At 43.3% G+C, this 27716-nt stretch overlaps 1 protein-coding gene across 4 annotated transcripts in view; it reads left to right on the plus strand.

The window, feature by feature from the left end:
* The window catches only part of LOC147895538 (SET domain-containing protein), a 154763-nt gene extending 129304 nt beyond the window's left edge, over positions 1–25459 (plus strand). The window contains exon 16 of one of the 4 annotated variants that reach the window (XM_087383936.1): positions 25081–25459. In XM_087383936.1, coding sequence (XP_087240062.1) covers positions 25081–25230 — 150 coding nt within the window. In that variant the 3' untranslated portion in view covers positions 25231–25459. Of the gene's footprint in view, positions 1–25071 lie in introns of all 4 variants that reach the window. The other 3 variants (XM_087383937.1, XM_087383935.1, XM_087383938.1) reach the window with 3 other exon arrangements.
* Positions 25460–27716: the final 2257 nt, after the last annotated feature.

Here is a 27716-nt window from a genome sequence, read left to right on the forward strand (position 1 = left end):
TATAGCATGGAGGACAAGAAGGATCAGCTCTAAAAATACTCCTCCACTACTTCATTACAATCCCTCCATGGATAGAACCCAGAAAAAGAGAGTGACTTTTCTATTCCTGAGGGAATACATCATGTAGATGTAGGAGCAATAGCTGAGTGCAACACAAACGTAGGACTGCAATGGACTTAGTTGTACTAAATTGAAAATGAAAGTATATGCACTAGTATTTATACCGAGGCACTAATACATAGAAAAATAATGAAGACTATTCTATGTCATACATATCCATGTCGTTGTAAAATGTCCTAAAAATCCCCCCTCAATATATGGATGAAGTACTTTGGAGACATCTTTGAAGTAGTCAGTGTACTTAAAGTACCAAGGATGCACAAAATCGTGCTAGCAGTACATAGCGACCTATGGGGAGTACATAGAAGAGAAAACAATCTCATGTGACTACCCCCTTGACATTGTTTGACATCCCTCATCCCTAAGCCATCTTTGAAGTGTATGAATGACTCGAAGAGAGCTTCGGGAAGATGTCCACCACATTATCCTCCATGGGACAATAAACCAGCTGAATGAAACCGTTATCAATACAACCCCAAATAAAGTTATTTCAATGTGCTTCACGCAAGCATACAATGATGCGTTGTTTGGTTTATTAAAATTTTTTATATCTTTACATTCGAATCTCGGATTTCCATGAGATTTGTTGAAACAGGTTTGTAATTTTGTGTTTCAATTCTGCTGGGTATCGCAGGAGGTATTTTGGGGTCCCTATTAGTTGTTGGACTTTGTCAACTCGGCATATTTCTTTCCTTTCCTTCCGACTTGATATTAAGTATTCATTCAAACGATTGAGCATTTGTTCTATTGTTGGCAGCTTGCATTTCGTTGTAGTATATTGGGCAGTAGACGATGAGCAAAGGAAGGTAGAGGGAGGAAAGGCAGTCGAGAGAGCCAGGGAAGGCAGCTGGGACAGAAGGTAGCTTCCATAGTGGGAGGCCTGTGCATAAGCTCAAGCCAAGGAAGGCAATTGAGGGAGGGAAGGCAGTCGAGAGAGCCAGGGAAGGCAATCGAGGGAGGGAAGGTAGATGCAGAACACGGAAGGAAGCGCTGATTGAGGTATCAATTTATACGTAGGTAGAGGGCGGTGCAGAGAGGTCTAGAAGGCCACGTGGCAGAAAATCCCTCCCCACATTTTACACCTTCCCCTCCCCCATCTTTCATGCTCTAATACCTTTTTTCCACCAATCGGGGGACCCTATTGTAATGCATGAATTGCTCGCACATGTATGGTAGTTGTGACACCCTCCTAGGAATGCTACAAAGCATATGAAAGACTCCGATAACCACATACATTTGGTTGTGGCTGCATTTTCTGCCCTGTATTCCACTTCACTGGATAAAGAGAGACTCTGGCTGCTTCTTAGTGAGCCATGATAGGCAAGAAGTGCCCAAAAAGAAACTATACCCAGATGCAGATCTACGGCAGTCATCAATGCCCCTTGCCCAATCAGAATTTGTAAACCATGAAGTTCCACAGGATTCCCTTTGTGCAAACCAAAAGATAAAGCTCCACACGCATATCTGAGAACTCTTTTGGCTCCATTCCAATGTGTAACAATGGGACAATGCAAATGCAATGCCAAGCCTCATAGTGCATAATTAAGTGAGACTTCCCACCAAGTGTCTAGAAAGAGTGTCATCAACCTTTTCTGCATCATCATTTTTGCTGATATTGAGCCGTTTCTCTATAGGACTGGACACCAGTTTGCTGTCCTCCATTTTGAATTTCTGCAATATACTCAAGGCATACTTGGAGTGAGAAATGAAAATTCCTTCTTGATGTTGCCAAAACTCCAATCCCAAACAGTACTGTAGCAGGCCGAGCAGTCATCTCAAACTGAGGGAAAAGCATTTGTTTTACCGCTGAAATTTTCTGCTCATCATTGCCAGTGAGTATAATGTTATCCGCATACGAATGAGGATGATCAAAATACCCTATTCTTGTAGAATGTATAAATTCAGCTCAATGGGAGTATTAAAAAGTATGTATCTTTTGATACGAATCTCATGGGTCTTGCTTTAGACCATAGCCTTTTTAAGTTTGCATACTTTGTTTTCTTCATTCAAGAAATTAGTCTTCACATCCATCTGATACACTGACCATCCAGGAATTGCAGCAGGAGAAATAGCATAATGGACAGTGGTCATTTTAGCAATGGGAGCAAATGTTTTCTAATTGCTAATCCCTTCCGCTTGCGCATACCTTTGTGCTGTTTGGTTTAGCCTTTTGATGGCTGCCTGTGTCCTTCCAGGTCACTAAAATCTTGAACAATGCCTTTTGCCCATGGTTTTTCTGTTGTACAACAAGCTGATCCTGTTTTCTTCTGTAATATGCCTTCAAGTCTTCATTTGTGGCATCAAAAGTGGGCATTTCCTGCTCTTTTTGTTGCGCTTCTCGCCTTGTAGGGGTAAGGAAGATGTATGCTGTTCCTCCTGCTCAAATTCAGGAGAGGAAAGAATGTCAAATGGCATGTTATCCGTGTCCATCACTTCTATAACATTTTGTTGGAGTGATCCTTGAAAATTACATCTCTACTAACAATGATGGAACGTGTGGTTCGATTCCAAACTTTAAAGCCCTTGCTTGCCAAGCCGTAACCCACAAAATTGCAATTTGTAGGCTCATCATCAAGCATTTTGTGGTGTTGTTTGTGAACCAAAGCATATGCAACAAGACTCACCCGGGCTTTCTCTCATGAAATGCTTCAGACGGTGTGATATCTACCAATGCCTTGGTTGAGCATTTATTTTGAATATAGCCGGCTGTAATTACAGTTCCCCCCCAAAATACATCTTGATCAATTTTTCCTTTCTACTATCCCATTTTGCTGAGAGATGTTGGGAATGGTGAATATCAGTGTGCTTTACTGCTAGCCTTTGTCATGGCCTAGTCTACCCTTCACCTCCGGAGTGCAAAGAGAAACTCAGTACGAAGACTTTGTATAAATGGATGCTCAAGTATGTGTGGGTGGTGGATTTATATGTGGCACCGTTATGGTTGAGGCTATCTTTTCATGATATGTCAGATGATAGACTGCCTCACAGGCGACATCTGATTGTAAACAATAGCTATTTGCAGCATGTTACTTTCAAGGCAATGGTTACTAATGCCTATCAATCTCTGTCTTCTCAGAGCCACTTTGATATCGATAATGCATGGGATTCTTTTGTTTCCAAAATGCAAGTTGTAATTAGAGGTTATGGCAAGTCTTACATGAAGACTATGAGGGAAATTGTTGCTCAGGCTAAATTGACTTGCCAAGACCCCACTGAACTCAGTCAATTTCGTCCGTGCATGAGCAAACAACACTATGCCAAGGTAAACATTGTCTCCAAATCAATGATCACAGGAAACTTACCAAATGGGAGACCAGAGTAAGACAAAGAGCTTTCATAGATAAAGGCTATTCTTCCAAACAATTTTTTAAAAGCTTGCATCAGAAGAGATTAAATAAAAACATTTGCAGGGTGCTTATGCTTGATGGTTCATGGACTACATCACGGTCACAGCTTGCTTCTGTTTGTGTACATTTTCTCTCAACAGTTTGGTTATGCAGATCCTCCTTCACAGCAGGTTTTGTCTGTAAGAAATTTGCTTTTACAGCATGTTTCTCCTATTATCTCCACTACTCAGGCTTTGGAATTGGAGGAACCTTTTACTGAAAGGGAATTGTCAGATGCAATCAAATCCTGTGGTAAATGGAAATCTCCAGGATGGGATGGTCTTACAGTTGAGTTTTTTAAAGAATATTGGCCTCTTTTGAAGCATGCTTTGCTGCATATGGTGAATTCTGCTTGGCAAAATCAGAAAATGCCAGACACATGGAAGAGAGGTCTTGTTAAACTCCTTCCAAAAAAGCAAATCTGTGAATCTTTGGCTGATTGGAGACCTATCACGCTTATGCCAGTTATTTACAAATTTACCCCCAAAATGATTGTTGATCGGTTAAAAGGCTATTTGCATGATGGGTTGCATCCTGCGCAATATGGTTTTGTTCCTCGTAGGCATATCACATACAACATTGCTAATGCCTATGTTGGAATAGAATATGCCAAATATATGGAGCAGGATGTTTTGCTATTGCAAGTTGATATTGCCAAAACTTTTGACACTGTTCAGTGGGACTTTATTTCACAAACAATGCAGGCCTTGGGATTTGGCAAAACAATGCAGCAAGTTATCAATTGGCTATATCAAGATAGTAAAGCTGCCTGCATACTTTCAGGGGATATTTCTACAACATGGACTCTTGGTTGTTCTGTTCGGCAAGGCTGTCCCCTTAGTACTTTACTATTTGCCATAGCCACTCATCCAATGCTTCAATATATTGACCACCTTTTGGACACTAGCATGTTGCATGGATTGGAAATTCCTGGCAGCCGCAGGATGATCGCTCAAGCATACATTGATGATTCTTTCTTTACCCTGAAAAATACTCAGAGCGATCTCTCCTTGATTATGTAGGCTCTTTCCACATATGGCTTAGCTGCTGGTTTTCATGTGAATTTTCAGAAACCCAAACTATTGCCGTTGCATGCTAAAGACTGGCATAGTCTTGTGTGGCCTGGGGAAATTGTTCCACCTTCTGAATTGATTCGACATCTTGGCTATCCTCTAGGTTGGGGACTCACTCGTTCTCAACAAATTGATTGGGTGCTCACAAAGCTGAGGAAGAAACTTGAATATTGAAAGCTTGCAACTTGGCCATTACATGTTCATTTGCGAATAACGTAATCCATTTTGATAGCATACATACAATTCTATCTTCCCCTCATTATGTTTACTAAGTGCATATACTTGCTCACAGGAGGAAAATGATGTTGCAGTTTATGCAAGGGGATCAGCCTTGGGGTTTCATGATCCGCTCTCTTTTGTTGCATATTGATACTTCTGCTTTTGGGCATTGGCAGCCTACACAGTGGGATTTTCTACTTGGCTCTATTCAAGGCAAGATCAGAGGTTGCCCTTTTGTCTCTCGTTTGCTTCTTTATTGGAAGCATATTATATCCCACTTGGAATGGAATGGCAGGGATTCCTTGTTGGGAAATTCCTTGAGGGCTGAGAATATTTATTGGTCCAAAGTATTCCACCCTTCTTTGGCTATACAAGAACCGAGGCGTACTTATTTTATATCTTTCAAAGGTATTGCTTCTGTGGTAGATGTACTTCAGGATGATGGTACTCTTTTATCTTTTTCTACGGCTGCTAGCAAGTATGGTTTGGGAGCTCATTATCGTCCTTTATGGCACAAAATTTCAGAAGTGCTTCAACCTTTCTTGCCGGTGATAGGACAAAATCTGTATCAAGTTTTTGAGCACTGTATATAGCTGTGGGTAGGCACATAGTTGTACACATCTAGGGTAGGTGTGGGCTTTTGGCATTTGTGGATTTTTCTTTCACAAGCATGATGGACTAATGTATAGTTTTTTGAGACAATAAAGTATGTTTTGCAGGGACTTCATGGGAAATGATGAAATGCAATGTGGTTGGACCAGACTTCCAGAGCAAGGGTGTCCAGTGTGTGGTCATGTGAAATCTTTTTGGGGTCATGTAAAGTTAAGTCATGAAGGGTTTTTTAATATTTTCTTAAGTCAATGTGCACTTGCATGTTACAGGAATTTGACATGTTCTGATGTCCATGTCAAGGGGCTTTTCATGTGTGTGTACAGGGGTGCATGCACGCTTTAATGTGCATGCTAATGTGTGTGGGAATTGTGTAACTAAAGGTTCAAAATGTGCATTTAATGTGCCTTGAGGGGATATTTGCTTTTTTTTAATGGGAGAGTGGTAAAAAAAGGCAAAGGTGACGTGGCTTATATCAAAGAAGCATGCATGTACGTGGCTACATGAGGATGACGGAGAATCTTCTGAAGGCAAGGTGGCGGCTAGGAGCTGGGAAACGTGGTGGTTATCGGAAGAAAGACATCATGGTGGCTTCTGGGGAGGAGCAAGGGAGGCGACTCGATTGCAAGCATGGGGAACTCTTTTATGTAGGAGAGAAATGTCGTCACTACTGCGCTCTGGATGATAGAGAAGGAGAGGCCTTTGGCTCGGGGTACGCGACGGTGTGGTAATTCTCAAAGGAGCTTGATGAAGGCAGGCGCAACAGTGAACTCGCAGGGAAGACATGAGCTCAAGATGGTGGGGGCGGCTACGTGGAGAGAGATGGCATGAAGCTCACGGAGTGGGAGCTTCAGGACCTGGCTAGGGGTTTGTTACCTTTAATCACACACAAGTGTGCAGGATGCATGGGGGAGCTTAGCTGGAACAAAAGACAGGTTGGGAGTTGTCGCTGCTGGAAACACTCGTGATGTGGCTTCTTACAATTCTGAGTATGACGTACAGCTTGTGTGCAGATGCAATAGTGACTGAACGGAAGTCATGATAGGGACCGTGATCGTTGAGGTTCCATGAATCTATAGGTGGAGGGGATGACTGGATGGATGAGCATTCTTGGGGGTTCTTTGTGCATGAGGATTCGGTACGAGAAGCATAAGTACGAACTGTTTATCATATACAAACTGCTGAAAGGAGGTGTTATAGATACATCATGTGTGGTGGATGTGTCGTACAAAGAACGACTGTGTGTATGAACAACTCTTGGTTGACACAGAGCTACAACAAGTCAAAGCCTTCTTTCCCCTCTTTCAAAGAGTCTGTGTGTTCCTGTGTGTGTTCTCGTCGGATTGTGTGGGAGATTGACTTGTTATTTGTGTGCTCTGGGTATCTGCTCTAGAAGCTGGTTCATAAGCTCATCATCAACGAGCCCACATTATAGCTGATCCCCATGAAGTCTCAGCTATCTGACATGGTGAAGTACATATTTCCTGGTTCTCTTTCCTTTTTTTTCCTTATCATCTTTTTGGCGATCTTGCTGGGGAAAGGAGGAGTTTTGAATTGAGATTGGGTACTTAAGACAAAATGGCCCAAAAGAACTGGCTGGGGAATGTTGCTTGAATTTCTGTGTGGTTAGGGATTGAAACTATGAAGACAAAGCCTCGCATGAGAGTGATTCATTGTGAGTTATGTGGGGAGTGTGTGGACACAGGAGAGATAGATGCCTTGATGTTGAACTTCGGGTGATATGTCTCCGTGCTAAGGTTCAAAAGGCTTTGAAAGTGATTGCTCTTAGGAAGAAGAATGCCAGTCAGATGCAGAGTAAGTTTTCTTCAATAGAGTGATTATTTTTGTTTTCTTCCCAGAAAAGGTTGGGTGGTATTTCTGGTTGGAAGTGTGTTTGAGATAAGTTAGTCAAGAGGAGAGATGGCTCATGAATTTCCTCGATTTTGCGGGTTGCCCACTAAAGACCCAGAGAGGCTTTTAGAGTGCTTGGAGTTCACAGCTCTTATTAAAGACATGAATGCTCGAGAAGTCCTTCAGATTCTATCCTTTTGTCTGTTGGGAGAAGCAAGAACTTGGCTGCAGACTTTCTCATCAAGGATGCTGCAGACTTTCTTTGCAAGGATGCGTGATGATCAGGGTGCTCACAGAAACCCGACTTATCTAGAGGTGAGGACAGCTTTCCTGGATAGGTTTATGTGTGTTAGAGATCCTGATGGCATTTGGAGAGAGCTATGTTTATTTCAGCAACAACCGACTCAATTAGTGGATGAGTATGTCGGTAAGTTCACTGTGTTGTGGAATAAATGGTAGGTGGCCTTATTACGTGAAGTTCCTCCCAGAGTCATAAAAAAGGATAGGTTTGTTGCTGGTCTGAAGCCGGAGATTAGGATAAAGATTGAATGTAAAGAGCTGGTCACTTATGAGGATGCTCTCAGGGTAGCAAAAGAGAAGGAGAAGAAGCAGATAAGATTGTCACAAATGATGCAAGAGACGCCAATGGTTCAGCGTGTGCCTGAAATTATATCTCATGTGAAGCCAGAAATACAGAAGCCAGAAGTCAGGAAGGAGGAGAATATAAAAGAAGAAATTCATGAAATGTCGGAGCTTATGAAGAGTTTGAGTTTGAATTTGATGAACGGTAGGGGAAGAGGTAGATCATCAGATGGTTATGGCAGAGGTAGCATGCCTTCTTCAAATAATTTAGGCCCATGGCAGGCAGGACGAGGTCAAGGGTCATTTGCACCTTGTGTCCAGTGCTTTAATTGTGGAGAGTGGGGACATTACAGCACACACTGTGATAAGCCTCCTCGTGCTCGAGGTGATGTTTATCCATTGCCAATAGGGTTAAATAATAGGGTGAATAATCATAGTGTAGAAGTAAAAGATGGAGGTCAGCCTAGTACCTCTGGAATCGGTAAAGCCACTGCAGAAGAGAAAGGGAAAGGTAAGGCAGTTACATTTGGCTTGTTGGAGTTGGAGGAAGTTAAAGATGTCATGCCATTAGGGAAGAGAGAGAGAGAAGAGGAGGCTGGTCCGAGTGCAAAGAAGGGGAAGCAGTTTGAGAAGATGATGACCTACCAAAAGAAGAAGAGGAGGAAGCCCAGAAGGAAGTATAGAACTGCAGATTATCCCATGGGGAAGGAGCAGGGAGACTATGATTTGGTGGAAGATCTGTCATCGAGGAAAGCGGACATTACATTTGCCCAAATGATTGGTCTATGCCCAAAGCTTTAACAAAAATGGAGGTGGGCTGTAAATCCAGCAAAGAGGAACTCTCATAAAGGTACAATTAAGCTGATGTCTGTCTCAGATCTGTCTCAGAGTTGCCAGATCTTTTATCTGCTGTAGAAGCATGGCATAAAGGAAAGCGTTTTGGAGAGGCCTATATAGATGGGGGTGCACAGATTTGTGTGATTACTCAGGCTTGTGTGGAGAGATTAGGATTGAAGATATCCCGCTCCTCTAGTTATATCATCAGAATGGCAAACCACTCCAAGGTGAAAACTTTAGGGATAGTACCTGGCCTGGAGGTTGAGGCATTCAGTGTTTCATGTCGAGTGGATTGTCATGTGATGCCTGCGGGGTTGGGAGCTTATCCTTTGATTCTTGGAAGGCCGTGGTTGAGGAAGGTAGGTGCAATTCAGAATTGGCAGAGAGGAATCTTTTCTGTACATTTGAATGGGAAGAAATTGAATTTCGATATGGTCAGCAGGGCTGAAGTTTCAGATTCAGCAAGTGAAAAGGAAGAGAGAAGTGAAACCAGCAGTGAGAATGAGAGCTCGGTGACTTCAGAAAGTGATGAAGGAACAATAGCATTGGTGGATTTGGTAGATGAGGATTCACAGGTGGATTTTGTGGGGGCAGGAGGGTTCGGTGAGGAAGAGGTGGATAGGTTTGAGGTTATCGAGGATTTAATGCAGCCCAAATGTTCTCAAGAATCAATCCAGGTGTTGATTGAGCAATCATTGAATCCTGATCTCAATGTTGAGGAGAAAGAAGAATATTTGAAGATGTTGCAGAAATACGCCAATTTGTTTATCACCTCTTATGAGGAGATCAGGGGATTTAAAGGGAAGCCTCTGAGGATTGAGCTGAAGAAAGGTGCCAAACCTGTTTTTCAGAAAATAAGAAAATTAAGTCCGGAACAGAGAGATGTGCTGAAGGAAGAGGTAGATAAGCTTCTCAAGGCAGGAATAATTTATCCTGTAGTTCACTCTGATTGGATAAGTCCTGTGGTCATAGTGCCAAAAGGTGTAGACAAATGGAGAGTCTGTGTCGATTACAAACCTCTGAATGCAGTGACAAAGAGAAACCACTATCCTCTGCCTTTTCTGGATGATATTCTTGATAAAGTGGCGGGTCATGAAATGTACAGCTTGTGTGACGGATATTCAGGGTACTTCCAAATAGCCATAGCCTAGGAAGATCAAATCAAGACTACCTTCATTACCCCCTGGGGCTGTTTTTGTTACAGGGAAATGCCTTTTGGAGTTACCAACGGCCCCTCGCACTATTAGGAGAATTCAGATCTGATTTTATCACCTTTCCTAAATAAAATTTTGTAAAGTGTTTATTGATGACATCTGTGTGTACAGTGGAAGAAGGGAGCACTGTGGCAAGCTAGATCAGGTATTTTATGAGATTGATAATAATGGTGGTCAATTAAATCCTAAGAAGACTCAGTTAGCTCAGAGCAGCATTAAAATATTGGGGCATATTGTATCTGAGAATGGGATTGAGCTTGATCCAGGTAAAGTAAAAGCTTTAGTTATGCTGTCCTCTCCTGAGAATACCAAGCAGTTGCATACCTTTCTCCAAAAGGTGAAGTATCTGTTGAGATTTATTCATATGTTATCTCAGATTTTGTATCCTCTTCAGCAGGTGGTAAAATCTGAGCCTCTGAAATGGACGACAGAGAGTGAAGAGGTGTTTGAGGCAGTTAAGGAATCCTTGACTCATATTTCAAGTGTAAAGCCACTAGATTATTCCAGGGTTTTTTATGTGAATCCGTCTGTAGGACCAGATGCTATTGGTGCTATTCTTTTGCAGCAGGGAGAGGGTTCCAAATATATGAGGCCAGTCTATTATGCTAGCAGGGTGAAGAGTGAAGTAGAAAGTAAGTATTCAACGGCTGAATTGGTTCTGGCTAGCCTCTTGTATGCCTGTAGGAGATTTTGATCTTATCTATTGTCCAGCCCTTTTGTGATTCTTACCTCATGTTCACTAGTGCCTCATATGTTGAATAGTACAAACATCTCCAGGAGCATGATTAAATGGATAGTAGAGTTACAGGAGTACTCTTTTACCTTCTTGGTTGAGAACTCTACCAGAGCTTCCTTGGCTTATCTCCTCACCTATAAGGAAGGACCTATTTTAGTTGAAGATGTGGAGAAGAACAGTGACATGAATGAAGAAAATGTACTAGAGGATGCATTTGTTTTACACTTTGATGGATCTTACAAAAAAAGTTTAAATAAAAGTACAGGAGGAATTGTCATTTATGATCCTGGAGGAAAGGAGATTCGGAAAATGGGACTTTAGCTCGAAGCCAGCAGTAATAATGAAGTTGAATATGCAACCCTCTTCGAAGGTTTAAAAGTATGCATTAAAATAAAAGAGTGATATATTCCATTCAAAACAAATCATACAACAGGTGGGAGAGAAAGTACTCTATCCCTATCCCACGACATCCCAAAAGGGGTCAAATGAAAAAACAAGGAGCAGTCCCATGTCCTCCTGAAGGATTAAGTCTCCCACGAGCTGCCAAAGAGGTGCATGTACACCGCTCCCACTGACTCCTGAGAGTGAAGATAATCTCCGCCCAAATGGAAGCAAGAGTGTCAGCCTCCGTGCATAAATGGCCCCCAAGGACAAAAGAACATCGCGAACACCATATCCGCCATAGGGTAATGCTCGAAATGACCTCCCAGGTTGACCCTGCAGCTGAAGTAGGCAGGGAATCCTGAGCTGGTACAGGTATCAAAAGCAAATCCTGTGGCTCCATGATGCTGGCCTCTGTGTGACCCCGTCTCTGGCGATGCTACATGAAGAAACAGTGGTCTCCTGGCTCTGACTCAAAGAGTAAAGGCTCTAGATCCTCTCCCCCAAAGGGCAGTGCCCCATGTCATGAGAAAGAACTCGGATGTAACATGTGAGAACAACTTGAAGATACCTATCCAGACCACTCTAGAGCTGGGGCAGCTCCATAAACAATGCTTGCTAAAGCTGACAACGCATACAAAAGGAGGGTCTACCCATCTGCTGAAGCCAAGTACCCACAGGTATACCTCTATGTATAGTGAGCCAAAGAAAGTAGGAGACTTTCTTGGCTCTACTGATGCCCCAAAAGTGAGTCCAGTAGCTCAGCAAGAGCTCTGCAGTAAGTCCCTGTGCGCGCCAATGCTGGGAGGTAGATGGTAGGTGATGAGAGTCTCTCTGCTGAAGCCTGTAACCTGCCCTCGTCGAGTACTAGAAAAAGGAAAGAGGACGATCGCGGAGCAGGCCATGCCCACTCAACTGGGTCCCAGTCAAGCTCTGCAAGAGGTCGACCTTGAAAAATCCAAAGTCTCCATCTAGTATCCTCTGCAATGGTCAACCTGGAAGGATCTGTGGCCCATTCCTTACCCAAGCAACCAATGACCCTGACTCTCTGCCAAAGGAGCTCCTGTCGATCCAGGGGCTGAGTGGGATACAATCTGTGAGAGGAGTCCGCCTCAAAATAGATAAACGGTGCCGGTCCTAAACGAACTCCGATGCATAGCCCAGCCTCACTAAAACAACCTGACCAAGTAGAGATGGGGTGAACATAGGCAAGATCTGTGAGTATATCCCTCCACTGTTGAGGAATAGCTCTCATGATCAGTAATCTGGTGGCAGCAATCTGTCGAAGTGGCCCGTGTCTATCTCTGATCACCTCCTCTGACATTTCCACACCTCCCCTGAACCAGTCTCCAACTGTCGCAACGCCCCGAGCATGCCATCTGGCCAAGGGAGTCCTAAGTTTTGTACCAAGGGAAGATCCCTGATACCGAACCAGGGGGTTATGGTAAAGTGGCTGTCGGGGAATTTCCTCTCTGGAGGAGGGAACTGCTCTGATGAGGTGCTGTCGAAAAAGATCCCAGATCTGAATAAGCCTTTTTACCAGTGGTGAGGAAGGCTAAGAATGCTGGTCCGCCAGGAAGATCCAACTGACTCTACTTGCCCCCACTGGCTTGCTGCTCTGGGGGTGCAATGGTGAATCCCATGCAGTAGGAATTGCTTCCACGGCTGATCTCCTGGAGTCAAACCTCTAACAAGAAGTTTGACTAAAAGGGCTCTGCTCTGCATCTCCGGATCAAGAACCCCAAGTCCTCCCTGCGAGGAGGGTAAAGTGATAGTATCCCATGAAACTCTGGCCCTAGTGTCCTCATAACCATCACCACCACTTCACAGAATGTTTCGAAGCAATCTCCTCACCTGGCGAATCGAGTCAGCATGAAAGCACTAACATGACGCAACGTACCACATAGTTGCTAGTAGAACCTGGTTGAGTACCAGCGCTCTTTCGGCCAAAGAAAGTCTAGCCGTACTCCAGTAGGCTAGCTTCCTCCGAATACTCTCAAGAACTGGGGCAAACTGTTGCGTCGGGGACACCTCAATGCCAACTTGGAAGCCTAGATATCTGGTGGAGGTGCCTCTGGGTATCCACACAAAGCCTCTATCTCCTCCCCATGCTGGGGTATCCTGCTGAGCTCCAGTCCATATGCCTTTTGATTTGTTCCAATTGACAAGTCCCCCTGAGGCTAGGCAGAACTTGCCAATTGAGTCCGCAACAGTAGCAAGACTATATGCATCTCCTCTGACTGTCAGTGTCGTGTCATCAGCAAACTCAGTGTCCAGAAGCTCTTGTTCCTTCCGGATAGACAGATGAAGGCCCAAAGTGCCATGACTGGTAGCCTGCATAAAGTATAAGGTGCAAGTGGGCATCCCTGTCGTACTAATCTGGATAGCTGAAAAGGCAGTCCTCTGCCTCCACAGACCACCATCCTGCTAGAAGAGTGAGAGTAAAGTGAGGAGACCCAAGAAATCCATCTATCACTGAAGCCTAGCCTCCTCATAGTGCCCTCCAAGAAACCCCAGTCCACCCTGTCATAAGCCTTCTCAAAATCGAGAAGAAGAACTGCAATCTCCTGCTGACTCTCCTGCGCCCAGTGAGTGGCCTCCCAAAAGGTGAAGATGTTATCCAAGATACTCCGATCTTGGACAAATCCTGTCTAAGTAGCTCTGATGATATCTGGCAGCAAAGGCTGTGAGCGAAGAGCCAAGGTCTTCGCTAGGATCTTGTAGGCTGTCCCTAGAAGTGTAATGGGTCTCCAATTGCGTAGGACTGTCTTGTCTCCCCCTTTCGGGATGAGACAAATCAAACCTATGCATAATGTCTCGCCCAAAGATCCTGTATTGAGAGCCTCTGAAAAGGCAAAGAGTAGATGAGGCCCAATCGTATCCCAAAGAGCTCTGAAAAGAAGTGGCGACAAACCGTCCTCCCCCGGGTATCTATCTCTGGGCAGCTCATGTAACGCATCCGTGATCTCTAGGAGTGATAGTGGGCTATCCAAAACATGACTCATCCTGTCTGAGACCATTTGGGGGACATGGCTTTAAATCTCCTCTCTGGCTCTGATCATCTCCTCGGTGACTGGATTGGCAGTGTCAAGAGTGGAGTAGAAATCGAAAGTGATCTCAACAAGATGGTGAGGGTCCGTCTGAAGATACCCGGCTTCATCCACAAGTCTACGAAGGCTGTCCGAAGAGTATCTCTGACCCACTGCCCTGAAAAACTCTCTAGAGCATCTATCCCCCTTCTGGATCCAGAACGTCTGCTGGGAGTAAAACCTGAACTGGGCCCTCCTGCCCTGAATCTCCTCTAGTCTCTCCTGAGCCTCTGAAAGCTGCCCTCTGATGAAAAGAGAATGAGGAAAACTCTGAATCAATCTCTGAAGTCTGGATACCTCCGCTCTTGCGTTCCGATCTCTGATTCTGAGCTTTTCCTTCTCCTCTTTTACCCTCAACTGGCAGGCCATGCTGACTCTAGCACAATGTTGGGAGGAAAAGAAACTGTGACTTCAATCTCCTCAGGTTCGGCGACGGGAGTGGCATTAGTGCCCTCCATTGTCTCAGCTTGCGCTATCCTGAGGGGAGGAGCTACCTGTGCTGAAAATACCCACAAGAACTCGCAACCAACCACTAGTCAAACCCCAAGAGCTTGGTTGAATGCCCCAAACTTCAGCCTGCGTGGGATAGCGAAATGAGGATCAAACCCAAGCCTGAAAACAGTCCGTTCAATGCTGAGATATGCAAGTCCCTATTATCCCCAATGTAATGAGATGAATGAAAAATTTAATGGTGTGTGTACTAATATCATGGGAAAGATCATGAGAACACATGAGAAGGAGTGGGACCTTGCTTTGCACTGGGCTTTATGGGCTTACAGAGTTGCAGTAAAAGAAGGCACCCAGTTTTCACCATTTCATCTTGTTTACGGGAAAGAAGCTCTATTACCCTTGGAAGTAGAAATTCCTGCATTACAGATGTTAATGAAGATAAACGAGGATTCAAATTCTACTTTCCAGAACCGATTATTGGATTTGCAGGAAGCACAACTAGATAGACAAAAGGCGGTGGAACATGATGCTTTAATTCAAGAGGAGAATCAGAAGAGAGCAAATAGGAAATTCAGGGATAAGAAAATCAAGGAGGGTGATCTAGTTTTGAGATACAACAGTAATCTAGATTCTACCTTCAAGAAGAAATTTGTGATCAAAATGGATGGACCTTTTCGTGTGATGAAGAAATTTAAAAATGGCTCATATCAACTTGAGAATTTGGATGGTCAGCAGCATAAGAATAGAGTCAATGGCTTCAGACTAAAGAAATATTTTCATAGGATCATGAGTGTGGGCAGCTGTGGACCTACTATGATGAAACCAGACAAGCCGGAAGACCTCATGGATGAGGCTATCTGTGAAGAAATGCAAATCTTATATACCCCTATCTTCAAGATATGAATGTCTGCAGACTTGGGGATGGGCAAAATGATAGGACAAAATCTGTATCAAGTTTTTGAGCATTGTATATAGCTGTGGGTAGGCACATAGTTGTACACATCTAGGGTAGGTGTGGGCTTTTGGCATTTGTGGATTTTTCTTTCACAAGCATGATGGACTAATGTATAGTTTTTTGAGACAATAAAGTATGTTTTGCAGGGACTTCATGGGAAATGATGAAATGCAATGTGGTTGGACCAGACTTCCAGAGCAAGGGTGTCCAGTGTGTGGTCAAGTAAAATGTTTTTGGGGTCATGTAAAGTTAAGTCATGAAGGGTTTTTTAATATTTTCCTGAGTGAATGTGCACTTGCATGTTACAGGAATTTGACATGTTCTGTTGTCCATGTCAAGGGGCTTTTCATGTGTGTGTACAGAGGTGCATGCAAGCTTTAATGTGCTTGCTGATGTGTGTGGGAATTGTGTGACTAAAGGTTCAAAATGTGCATTTAATGTGCCTTTGGGGGGATATTTGCATTTTTTTAATGGGAGAGTGGTAAAAAAAGGCAAAGGTGACGTGGCATATATCAAAGAAGCATGCATGTACGTGGCTACATGAGGATGACGGAGAAGCTTCTGAAGGCGAGGTGGTGGCTAGGAGCTGGGAAACGTGGTGGTTATCGGAAGAAAGAAACGTGATGGTGGCTTCTGGGGAGGAGCAGGGTAAGCGACTCGATTGCAAGCGTGGGGGAACTCTTTTGTGTAGGAGAGAAACGTCGTCACTACTGCGCTCTGGATGATAAAGAAGGAGAGGCCTTTGGCTGGGGGTACGCGACAGTGTGGTAATTCTCAAAGGAGCTTGGTGAAGGCGGGCGCAAAAGTGAGCTCGCAGGGAAGACATGAGCTCGGGATGGTGGGGGCGGCTGCGTGGAGAGAGATGGCATGAAGCTCATGGACTGGGAGCTTCAGGACTTGGCTGGGGGATCTCTACAAGGAAGCTGGAGAGTCGTGGAGGAGGCTGCTGGTCAGAGGTACTGCTGATGGTGTGAAGGATTCACTACGAGGTGAAATATGAAGTGGCCGGTGTGGAGGACTTCCTGGTCTTGGGTGGTGGGATCGTGATTGCAAAATCTTGGAGTAGATGGGCTCTAGCTTCTGCGAGAGTAGAGAATTTTGTGTAGTGCAGGAGCATATATTAGCACGGAATGTAGCTGCAGTGTTTGAACACGTGAAGGTGACGATGAACGGGGTGTGATGATCTGAAAAAAAGCACAGGGCTGATGGACGATTAGCTGAGCGGAGAGCTAATAGGCTGATCAATATGAAGTGCGAGTCGCTTATTATTTTTGGGCTGTGGGTTTGTTACCTTTAATCACGCACAAGTGTGCAGGCTGCGTGGGGGAGCTTAGTTGGAACAAAAGACAGGTTGGGAATTGTCGCTGCTGGAAGCACTCGTGATGTTGCTGCTTACAATTCTGAGTATGACGTACAGCTTGTGTGCAGATGCAATAGTGACTGAACGGAAGTCATGATAGGGACTTTGATCTTTGAGGTTTCATGAATCTATAGGTGGAGGGGATGACTCGATGGATGAGCATTCTTGGGGGTTCTTTGTGCATGAGGATTCTGTACGAGAAGCATAAGTACGAGCTGTTTATCTTATACAAACTGCTGAAAGGAGGTGTTGTAGATACATCATGTGTGGTTGATGTGTCGTACAAAGAACGACTGTGTGTATGAACAACCCTTGGTTGACACAGAGCTACAACAAGTCAAAGCCTTCTTTCCCCTCTTTCAAAGAGTCTGTGTGTTCCTGTGTGTGTTGAAGTCGGATTGTGTGGGGGATTGACTTGTTATTTGTGTGCTCTGGGTATCTGCTCTGGAACCTGGTTCATAAGCTCCTCATCTACGAGCCCACATTATAGCTGATCCCTATGAAGTCTCAGCTATCTGACGTGGTGAAGTACATATTTCCTGGTTGTGTTTCCTTTTTTTCCCTTATCACCGGTACCTCGTTTGGAACTTCAGGATAGGCTTGAGGATTGGACTCTCCATTCTTCCTCTTCTTCAGCCCGTCCTTTGACGTTGTCACATATCACAGTGCCTTCTCTGTATAAAGTGTTGTTACTGCCGTCTTGGGTTTCTGACAGAGCCAATTCTGTTTGGCATATGGATCGCCTGTCAAGGTGGTGGAGAAAGCGGCTGCATCTCCTTTGGCATTATAAAGTCCCTCTTCGGCAACAGGTTTTTCTTTGGCGAGTCCTACTTGGCATTTTTCCATCTGGGAAGTTACTCGCGCATAGACATATTGCCTCGGCTATTTGCCACCGATGTCTACATTCTGCTGAATCTGTGCCTCACATTTTCTGGCACTGTCCACGTACTTGTGATTTCCTCGCTCTCATTCGTCGAGGGCTTCGAGCGAGATTTCCTACTGTTACTTTTGGCAGGTTCTTCTAGCTATTTGGTTTTCATCTAGCTAGACAGGGTTTTGATTTATTTTGTGTTTGGATGCGCTATTGGGCACTTTGGACTCTATGGATGGACAGAAATCATAGAGTCTTTGGTGATCCGACTTTTTTATCTTTTGTTTTTTTCAAACGATCTCTGCGGCAATCGTTTTATGATTGCTTTCAGACTCATTTGATTGACCATGATATATATATGGCTTATACTGAGATTTTCAGTTGAGTAGTAGTTACTCCACTTTTGGAGTACCTATGAATGTAATTATTTCACAGCAATAAAATATTCTTCTCATCAAAAAAAAAAAAAAAAGTGAAAGCATATGTTTATACCATGGTCTACACCCATTGTTGAGCGTTGATGACATCAGTGGGGATGCCATAGTAGCTAGTCCCTGCTATGTGTGATGGAGTTTATGGTTTTCAACCTTATGAGTGACTATCATGAGACTAAAACTGCACTATATTGTGTTTTTAGAGGATGTGAGTTTGGGCATGTTCCTGGACTCATCTAGGTATATAAATACCATTGTATTTCATGTATTGCATAAAGGCATTTGGCATGTATCCCCCTCCATTCTTGTGATGTGTCTTGATTTTACAGTCAACTTGGTTTTCTACCAGGTTTCTGTATTCCAAGAAGAAATAGAATACTTTGGATATATACTACTTAAAAAATAAACATGAAAATCTGGTATATCCCTGTTCCGTTTGATGACAGAGACTCCGTATTGACTTGTAGAGGCAGCTTTTGGTGTCCACTTCACGTTGTCTATGCATTTTTCTCATCACACATGCCTTACAAAAATTAGAATTATCTCCATGTATTTTTGGCATTCCAATAAGAAGTTCATGATTGGACATGAATATTAAACTTCTTTCATGAACATGACCAAAATGTGCATGCCATAATTATTGGAGTAGTTGTCGACTAGGCATGGCCTGCAATAAGTTCAGCATAAAGCCATAATTGTATGAGCATGTGGCAACAATCTGAAAATTCTTTGTAGGATTGTTGATCTGGCAGTCACACATCTTGAAATTCTACTAGCGTGTGCTGGTCATGGGCAAGAGTAGGGACAGAAATCAGATTGCTTTTTAGAGCAGGACATGCCACACTTTTTTTATAAATTGTTACTTGCCATTGTGCTACAGCTTTACTAGGACATCTCCTATGCCCGTTACTTTTGGCTTGGAGTTGTTTGCACAAGTCACATACCTTCCATGTGTAGTTTTCATCTCATCTAACCACTGCTTGTGTGGAGTCGTGTGCTTTGACTATCAATGCACCAGAGTCGTCCATGGACAACATGGCTGCATCCGAATTTTGCATTGCATTTGAGGCATTCCTCCTGCATTCAATATCATCTTTTGTCAAAAATACAAGATCTTTCGCATCTTTGACATTTTTCACCTTTGGACGTTTTGTGCATCATCTTCTGAAGTAGCTACATGTACCTTTCCCTTCATGAGGGAATCAGCATGCTTCTTATGACACTCACCAATGTGATGTCCTAGAAGCTTGCAATAGTAACGAGTACCTTTGACAAATTTGGCATCGTTTGTATTCTCGCTTTTCTTCCCATGTGTTTTTGCTTGTGCATACCGCTAGGCTTCCAGCCTCTAAGGTTGAGTTGATACTTTCTAGCATTGTTGATTGTGTAGCGAAGGAAGGGGAGGCTCTTCTCTTGGTGCCTTGCATCAGTCCACTCCCACTCCCTGAGGTCCCACTACAAATACTTTATGGGGGCACCTCGGTAGAGCCAAATCCTCCATGCCCACAAGGGAGTGTGATCTAGGTTAGGGTGTGCATACCATCTTGAAGCACAACTGGACAAGATACCAAATAGAAATAATACTTAAGCCCTTACCTCTATTCAAAGTCGACTAGGAATGATGTTGATGCTCCTGTTGAATCCAAAACCACTTAAAGAAGTTGGCGCGCTGATTTCAGATTACTTGAATGCAAAGGGGTGTTTTTGTCAATATACTAGGGTTGCTAGCTCAGTGTGGGTATCTCTCCTTTGCAACAATTCGCTCAGGTTGAATATTATCAGGACAAAATTTATTTTCAGATGTTTGGGCAAACAACCATGCTTCCAGGGTGGTGGTGGTTAACCAGGTATTGCTGGCCACGGCATGGTTTGTTTGCTCTTGTTGGTGCCATTCTAGGGATTGCATTACTCAGCTCAAAAGGGCTATAAAGAATTTTCCATGGAGTGGGCTAGATGGTTTGGCAGACACCAGGGCTTGGTGATCCTCCCCAGGTGGAAAGGGGACCTAAATATCATTGATCTTGACTTGTAGAGCAGGGCCTTGCCATGCAATGTGGTGGTCGGGGGGTCTTTTGCCAGGACAGGAAGCTTGGAAAGATTTTTTTGTCCGATGCATATACTCCTGTTCTCGCTCCATTGTGGGGATTGGTTGGATAGTAATAGGTGGATCTTCATTTTCAGCACATCTCAGGGCTACTCTCCTTTAATGGTTGCTATATTGAAGTTGGGTCAGCTTCGAAAGTACTCTTTGGAGAGTTTCCCCTTCCTCTCGGGCGAAATTGATAGACAGCCTGTGATGTGGAATGATGGAGAGAGTACTTCTTCCTATGTGGGTTTTCGAAAGGATCTCAAAAACCTTCCAGATAATTGTAAACTCCAATTAGTAAGTCACCTCAAAGGAAGTGCATGGAGAATTGAGCAGAGTGATGCCTCCCTAACCTTGGATTGGGTTGATATTGTTAATTTGTCACCATGATCTCTTAAAAAGAATTCCTCCCATTCTAACTCAGCTACATGGTTACCTCATCATTGAAGAACCAAAAGGAAAAGCAAGAAGTTAGGTAACTGGGATTATACAACCTTTATGGCTAAAGATAGAATACAAAATCAGAAACCCCGTCTCAATTCTAAACCAAAGAAGAAACATTACTTCTCAATGTCAACATGATAAAAAAGCGCCATGATCAAAATGACACAGAGAAGAAAGAACCTTGCTTTTATGGTGGAAAGACTCACCACTTTGCTTTCAAGTGTCGGAAGACAAGGAAAAAATGGCTAAATGCAGGTTCAAACCTAGTGGTAAAGACAACACTAATGTAGCTACGCATTAGACTAGTAATTCTGAGAGAGCCTTAGATATCTTAAAGACTAAATAAGTTTGGCCAAGTTGATGAGTCATGGATTATTTACTTCAAAGCTGTCAATCACTTCAGTCCACACAAGAAGTGGTGATAGTAACCATGTAGAACTACGACAATCCAGACTTTATCAAATCAAAGGTATTTGCAATATAGTGATATGAATGCTAAATAAAGATATATAAGGTACACAAAATATATTGTATGTTCCATACTGAAAGAAAACAAAACAAGAAGGTGATATTTAATGAAGGGTAATGTCTTATTTGAAAGAAGGCTAAAGTTTTTTTTTTTCAAAGAAAGGACTTCTATTAAGTATGAAAGAAACTCCAAGAGCAAGCTCATGGAATAAGTGCATCATGCAAAGCATGAGAAGCCAAACACCTTAAGAGGAGAAAGAACTTGCTCATCCAAGATAGCTAGAGAAAATCCAAGGAGGTTCAGGCTAAAAGTGCCACCTCAATCTTGCAGAGGACTTTGAGAAAAATGGGGAGCCACTTCACTCTTCCTTGTAGAAGGCCAAAGGCCAAAGGCCATTGGTGTAGGTGCAAGAAGTGTGTAAAACTTGCGATTGTGGGCATTGATGTAGACTACTTGTGGCTTCGTTTTCTTTGGTTATCCTCCTATCTCCCTTAGCCATTCCAGCTGCTCCATCTCTTAATGGCTCTGGTGAGTTCTAACTACGCCATCCTTAACTACTTCATGTGCACATCCTAGTACCTGTGATTAGTACTGCTATTGGCCGGGTCAGATCACATCAGTTTGTTGATACAACTTGCCGTTCTCCATGTGCACTGCCAGTGCTACCTTAACTCCTTCATGTGCACACCTCCTTGTGGCTCTGATTGGTACTGAGATGGACTTGGTCAAATCGAGGTGGTTGACATGACTTGCGATCCTCATTATGCACCTCTTGCCTGTGACTACTACTAAGCGAGATCGGGTCAGATCGCATTAGTTTGTTGACACAACTTGCCATTCTCTATGTGCACTGCCGGTGCTATCTTAACCCCTTCATGTGCACACCTCCTAGTGGCTCTGATTGGTAGTGAGATGGACATGGTCAGATCACATTGGTTGACACAACTTGCCATTCTCCATGGTCATCGGTCGACCGAGTGGCCTCCGAGTTAGTTCACCTTGGATGATAGTCTTACTTGCCATCACCTCTAGCTATTCCGTTAACCACATGTTTGCTTGGTTGAGCAGCGAGACCTTTGTACGTAGTATTGTCTGGGTCTTCTCTGCTTCTCTTTGGGGAGGTTCTCCTTTCGTGAGGGCTTATAGAAGAGCTCTCTAGGAGCACAAATACTCAAGCTCAGCATGTATGTGCAGGACCTCTTGGAAGAAGACTGCTCTCTAGGGGGGAGTTCATAGGTCTTCACAAGTTGTGACCTCATACCATGAAGGAAAAGAAGGGAGGCTTGCTAGACTATAGTGTTGTCCACACACAGGTAGAAATAGATGCACACATACACCTGAATTCTAGAATGGAATGCCAACATTGGCTAGAATCAAATCATAGAAGTAGAAGTGTAGCAACTAAGCTGCAAACAGATGATGAATGTTACATATAGCAAACCCTAGTTGAGGAGGTGAGAAATGGGGGGAGAAAGCTTCCTGAGGAGCTTCTTGGTGGCTTCTCATAGGGGGAGAAAGCTTCCTGAGGATCTTCTTGGTGGCTTCTCATAGAAGTCAGGGCTTCATCCGCATCCTATGTGGCACACTGACACAATGTGCCTAATCGAAATGCATCAAACATGTGCATGCACCCCCGTTTACACACATGAAAAGCCCCTTGACATGGGCACCAAAACATATCAAATTCCCGTAACATGCAAGTGCACATTGACTCAGGAAAATATAAAAAAACCCTTCATGACTTGACTTTACATGACCCCAAAAACATTTCACTTGACCACAGACTGGACACCCTTGCTCTGGAAGTCTGGTCCAACCACATTGCATTTCATCATTTCCCATGAAGTCCCTGCAAAACATACTTTATTGTCTCAAAAAACTATACATCAGTCCATCATGCTTGTGAAAGAAAAATCCACAAATGCCAAAAGCCCACACCCACCCTAGATGTGTACAACTATGTGCCTACCCACAGCTATATACAGTGCTCAAAAACTTGATACAGATTTTGTCCTATCAGTGTGCATGCATCGTGGGTCTCATAGTGAAGATGGGTCCGGAAAAGACGACCCCAAGATAAGTGTATGATGAAACTACCTCAACAGGGGACCCATCAAATGCGAAGTGCTCCTCGTGCATGATGGCTCGAGATGTATTGAAGATCATAACCTTGGTCCAATTCCTATTGGTTTGTGGCCAAGAATCCTATGGATTGTTCTAGGGCTAATCACATCGATATTAGAATTACTTCATCAATGAGAAGGGGGAAAGGCAGGAGGTACAGAGGATCTGTTGTCCTACTAAGGATAACCCCTTGTGAGCCTTTCACCAGTGCTAGAGCATGCATAAAATTTCTTGGGGTCTGATACATGGCTCTATTAGAGGTTCATACCACCTTCGGAGTGCTGCCCTGGTTAGGCTAATATAGACCATGCTGTGCCTGTATACAGCCCAATTTCCCTTCCTGGGCTTCTATACCTGCTTCATGCTTTCTTCTTTAATGTTCCAGCTGCATTTCATTCATCAAAATTACCTTTCTTTTGATGGCCCTCTTTTTAAGGGTTGCCTCTTGTGTATATGAAACCTGGTGTGCAAAGGCTTGTCCCTTAAGGTGTCCCCTACCACCCGATCTTTTCTTTACCTGGAAGACACTGATTGCCCAGGAAGTGGACTCCTTGAGGTGGATGTCTCAAAAGATATGTTCAGTAAGTGCCTTCTAAGACACTCCTCTCCTTGAAATTGGCTGAAACTGTATCATGTAAAGGTCTATTTTTCCTCAATTACCATCTTTTGAACCATCTTTACCCTCTCTGGGTTTCCACTTGGTTGGTACCAACTCCCCCCTTTGGAAGTGAAGATCCAAAGTTATATATGGGAGATAGCAGCAGGTGTGGAGCTGAAGCTGAGACTCTTTGGGAAAGGTGGTGACGTCCATAGATCCAGGGATAGTCAAGGATTTGGTGCTTCAAGGTGCAAAGGTTTCCGACTGGTGTTTAAGCTCTTTACCATCTTGCGGTAGCTTCTAAGTTTTAATTTAGTGCAAAACAAATCTTTTGTCTGCCATGAATTTTAGTGGCAGACTTTCTGGCTTTCAGTTTTCTTGCACTGTTGGCAAGCCGATTCAAGTTTGTGCTAAAAACATCTTTATGCTATGAGTTACGTACTCATTTCAAGCTCTATGAATTCGATAAGATGATGCTTCTTAGACTGCACACACAGTTGCGTAAGCCACAGGAAAATCATGTCTCTAGTGGTAGCTGTGGCTTTTTAAAGTGGTCGTTTTCTCCCTGAGAGTCTAGTTCCAACAATTCAATTTCTTAAACAAGCCTTCCTACACATGATTCAAACCCTTATGAGAAGATCTGGTTGAGGAGCACCAGCTTGCACACATAGGAATCATTTTTTTCATCATGAGATGCTAGTCATAAGTTTTCCACATGATGAAGGATCATCTCCTCAACCTAGAATTTGTAATGCACCCTTGTTTCTTTGGGTTACAAGCAGAAAAACTTCAAGTTCCAAATTCAAGCTACAAAATGGATGTATTATCGCTCTCGGGGTTAGGGGTTGATGTTTTGACCCATCAGAGCTTTGTTCTTCAGTGTGGGTGTTTATTCATTGATCAATTAATATTTGGACTAATGCTGGGTTTTTTCATTATATGTTGCAGTGGTTTGAATGCTAGAAGTGAGTAATCTAAGTTTTTTATATAAGCGTGAAAAATGTGCTGTGGATGCGATACCATATTTAGCGCAAGGAAAGAAACTACAGGAGGTGATGATGTTGGGGAGAGCCACAAGAAAATTTGCCTAAGAAAGACTGCACTTCTATCTTTTCTATGGGTTTTCGTTTGCTGCTCTGATCTCTTTGTTGCCTAATTTGTCATGCATTTGTTGACAATGCAGTCTCTGCAGGTAGCAGAATATTGCAGGATCGATCAAAAACCTGTACCCCTAATACGCAGGAAAATGGCTGAGGCAGTTCTTGGTGGTGAACTGCGAGTGCTATACTCTGCTGCAAAGTGGTTAAAAAACCACTGTATGGAATTGAATTCCTTTCTCTAAGGATACAGTTTCTGTTGCCTTAATCTAGCAGGCAAGTATAAAATGAATTCTTTGCAATTAATTTTGTTTAGTGACTTGAGTCACACTGCGAGTACTTTGAAACAAAACTTTTGTTCAAACTGTGGTTGATTTTTTGAAATGAACTTTCCTCTCACGCTGCCTGTATAGTGAGTACTATTACATCATTCCTTTGACCATAGGCATTTCCAATCACATAAACATTATTTCCTGTTATAATGACATTCCTTCACATCAATATATCCTTTCTTCAATCCTGGCAAGGTACGCTCTTTATGTATCGTGCTCTCTCTCTCTCTCTCTGGGAATTGCCATGTGCCCTCTCTAAACTGATGTATTAGTTGGTTTTGTGCTGTCCCATAGACCTCTTGGTCTTCCACGGATGGATGTTAATAGACTTTCTTTCTTTCTTTCTCTTTCTCTTTCTCTCTTCCCCATAGGGGATGTAGAAAATGAGCAGTATGTACTCAGATGTAGAGCCTACCCTCACATCAGAGAAGGTTATGAGGGCAGAAGAGACAATTCAAAAAATCTGCCGGAGCAGCCAGCCAGAAAGCTAGGGAGCTATTTGAAGGAGGTTTCGGAACACCGTAACAAGGTATTGGGACTAGCACATGAGCTAGCGCAATAGGTACTCACTACATAAAAGGTTGTAATATTTTTCTTTCAATAGATGTAAGGGATCACTATTAGTTGACAATGATCGCTAGTCCCATAGATCTTGAAGAGTCTCACAGTGGACTTTAATACAACCATATCATATCTCCTCTCTCTCTCTCTCTCTCTCTCTCTCTCTCTCTCTCTCTCTTTCTTTCTCTGAGATCGCTAGTCCCATAGATCTTGAAGGGTCTCACAGCGGACTTTAATACAACCATATCATATCATCTCTCTCTCTCTCTCTCTCTATGATACGAATCAACTGCTAACACCAAATCTTCATGTCAAATCCTGGGCATAGGCACACTATCTTTCCACCCAGCCAACCTCTGGTAAAGCCTGCTCAAATCATTGCGTATAATTTCGCACCAGCTTAGCTTTTCCAAAGCCCTCATCTCCCTAGAAGAATCTGGATGCCACATGTCCTAATTGGAAGCCCTTACCATGCATTCTTTTTTTACCCCTCTCTTGGGATAACATTAATTCCATTTGCCTCTTGGCAATTTACACATTTAGGTGCACCCAGGTCCTCGACCTTAGATTCGTCTAGTCTGTGCCATGTCACCCTCATCGAAGACCTTGACATTGATTCCTTTGACCATTTACACGAAGCCCAATAAATATAATACAAACATTGATCCTCTAAAGGAAAATGACCACTGACCCTTCCGAGGTCATGTTATCTCAACTTGAGCGTAACATTCCTTCCCTCTTTAGGCATCAGCATCCTCGATGATAAAGTTTGGGAACACTCTCCGCAACTGGTATACGGATTCCCAGGTAGCTTCTGATAGAGGTAAACCATGCCATGCTTGCATTGTTCCACGGTCCAGGATTCTTGTTGGTTTGCATCTTGTATAGTCTTGTATCTCCTAAAACAAAACAACACCCTCAATTAGCGAGTCACCTGCGTGCGAAAATTTCTTTAAACGAGAAACATGAAACATTGAGTTCACCTTATAATCTTGTGGTAATTCTAATTCATAGGCCACCTTGCCTATTCTTTAACCACGGCCCACAATATCCGGGTTATAACTTAGCACACTCTCCTACAGTTAAAGACTTAATTAAGAGTGCGAAGGAACTCTAAGAAAAACTTTTTCTCCTTCCTTAAATTTTCTAACGAATCTGTTTTCATCCGCATACGCCTTAGCTCTATCCATGGCCTGGTGGATGTTAGCTCTCGCAAGTGCTAGCATCTCCTGCATTTGAATCACAAAGCTCGCGGTACTAGGCACTTCTGAGGTACTCCAACTATAGTTGGATTTGCTGGTCTATAACCATAGTTCAGCTCAAACGGATTGAACCCTGTAGAGGTTTGTTTTCTATCATTGTAGGCAAATTCTAACAGTGGCAACCACTTGTCCCACATATGTCGGCTCAGTGAAACATATGCTCTAAGCATATCCTCTTAAATTTGGTTGACTATTTTCGTCTGACCATCCGTTTTTGAATGATCCCCACTACTCATTCCCAACTCAGTCCTTAGTATCTCAAACATTGCAGTCCAAAAATGACTGGTAAATTTAACATCCATGTTTGACACTATGGATTTGGGTAATCCATGCAGACAAAATATATGTTTAATAAACATATCAGCCACTTGCGGGGCATTAACAGACTCTCTAGTTGGAATGAAGTGAGCCATCTTTATAAGACGATCAACTACCACAAGGATAGAATCATATCCACCTTATGTCATAGGCAGACCTATAATAAAGTCCATGGAAATGCTCTCCCACCTATCTAGTTGTATTTCCAAGGGCTGTAAAAGTTCGGGTGGCTTCACCCGCTCTGTCTTACCTGACATG

The sequence above is a fragment of the Dipteris shenzhenensis genome, chromosome 13, assembly GCF_047967505.1.
Source record: "Dipteris shenzhenensis isolate YYH24624 ecotype China chromosome 13, Dip_SZ_1.0, whole genome shotgun sequence".
Classification (NCBI taxonomy): Eukaryota; Viridiplantae; Streptophyta; class Polypodiopsida; order Gleicheniales; family Dipteridaceae; genus Dipteris; species Dipteris shenzhenensis.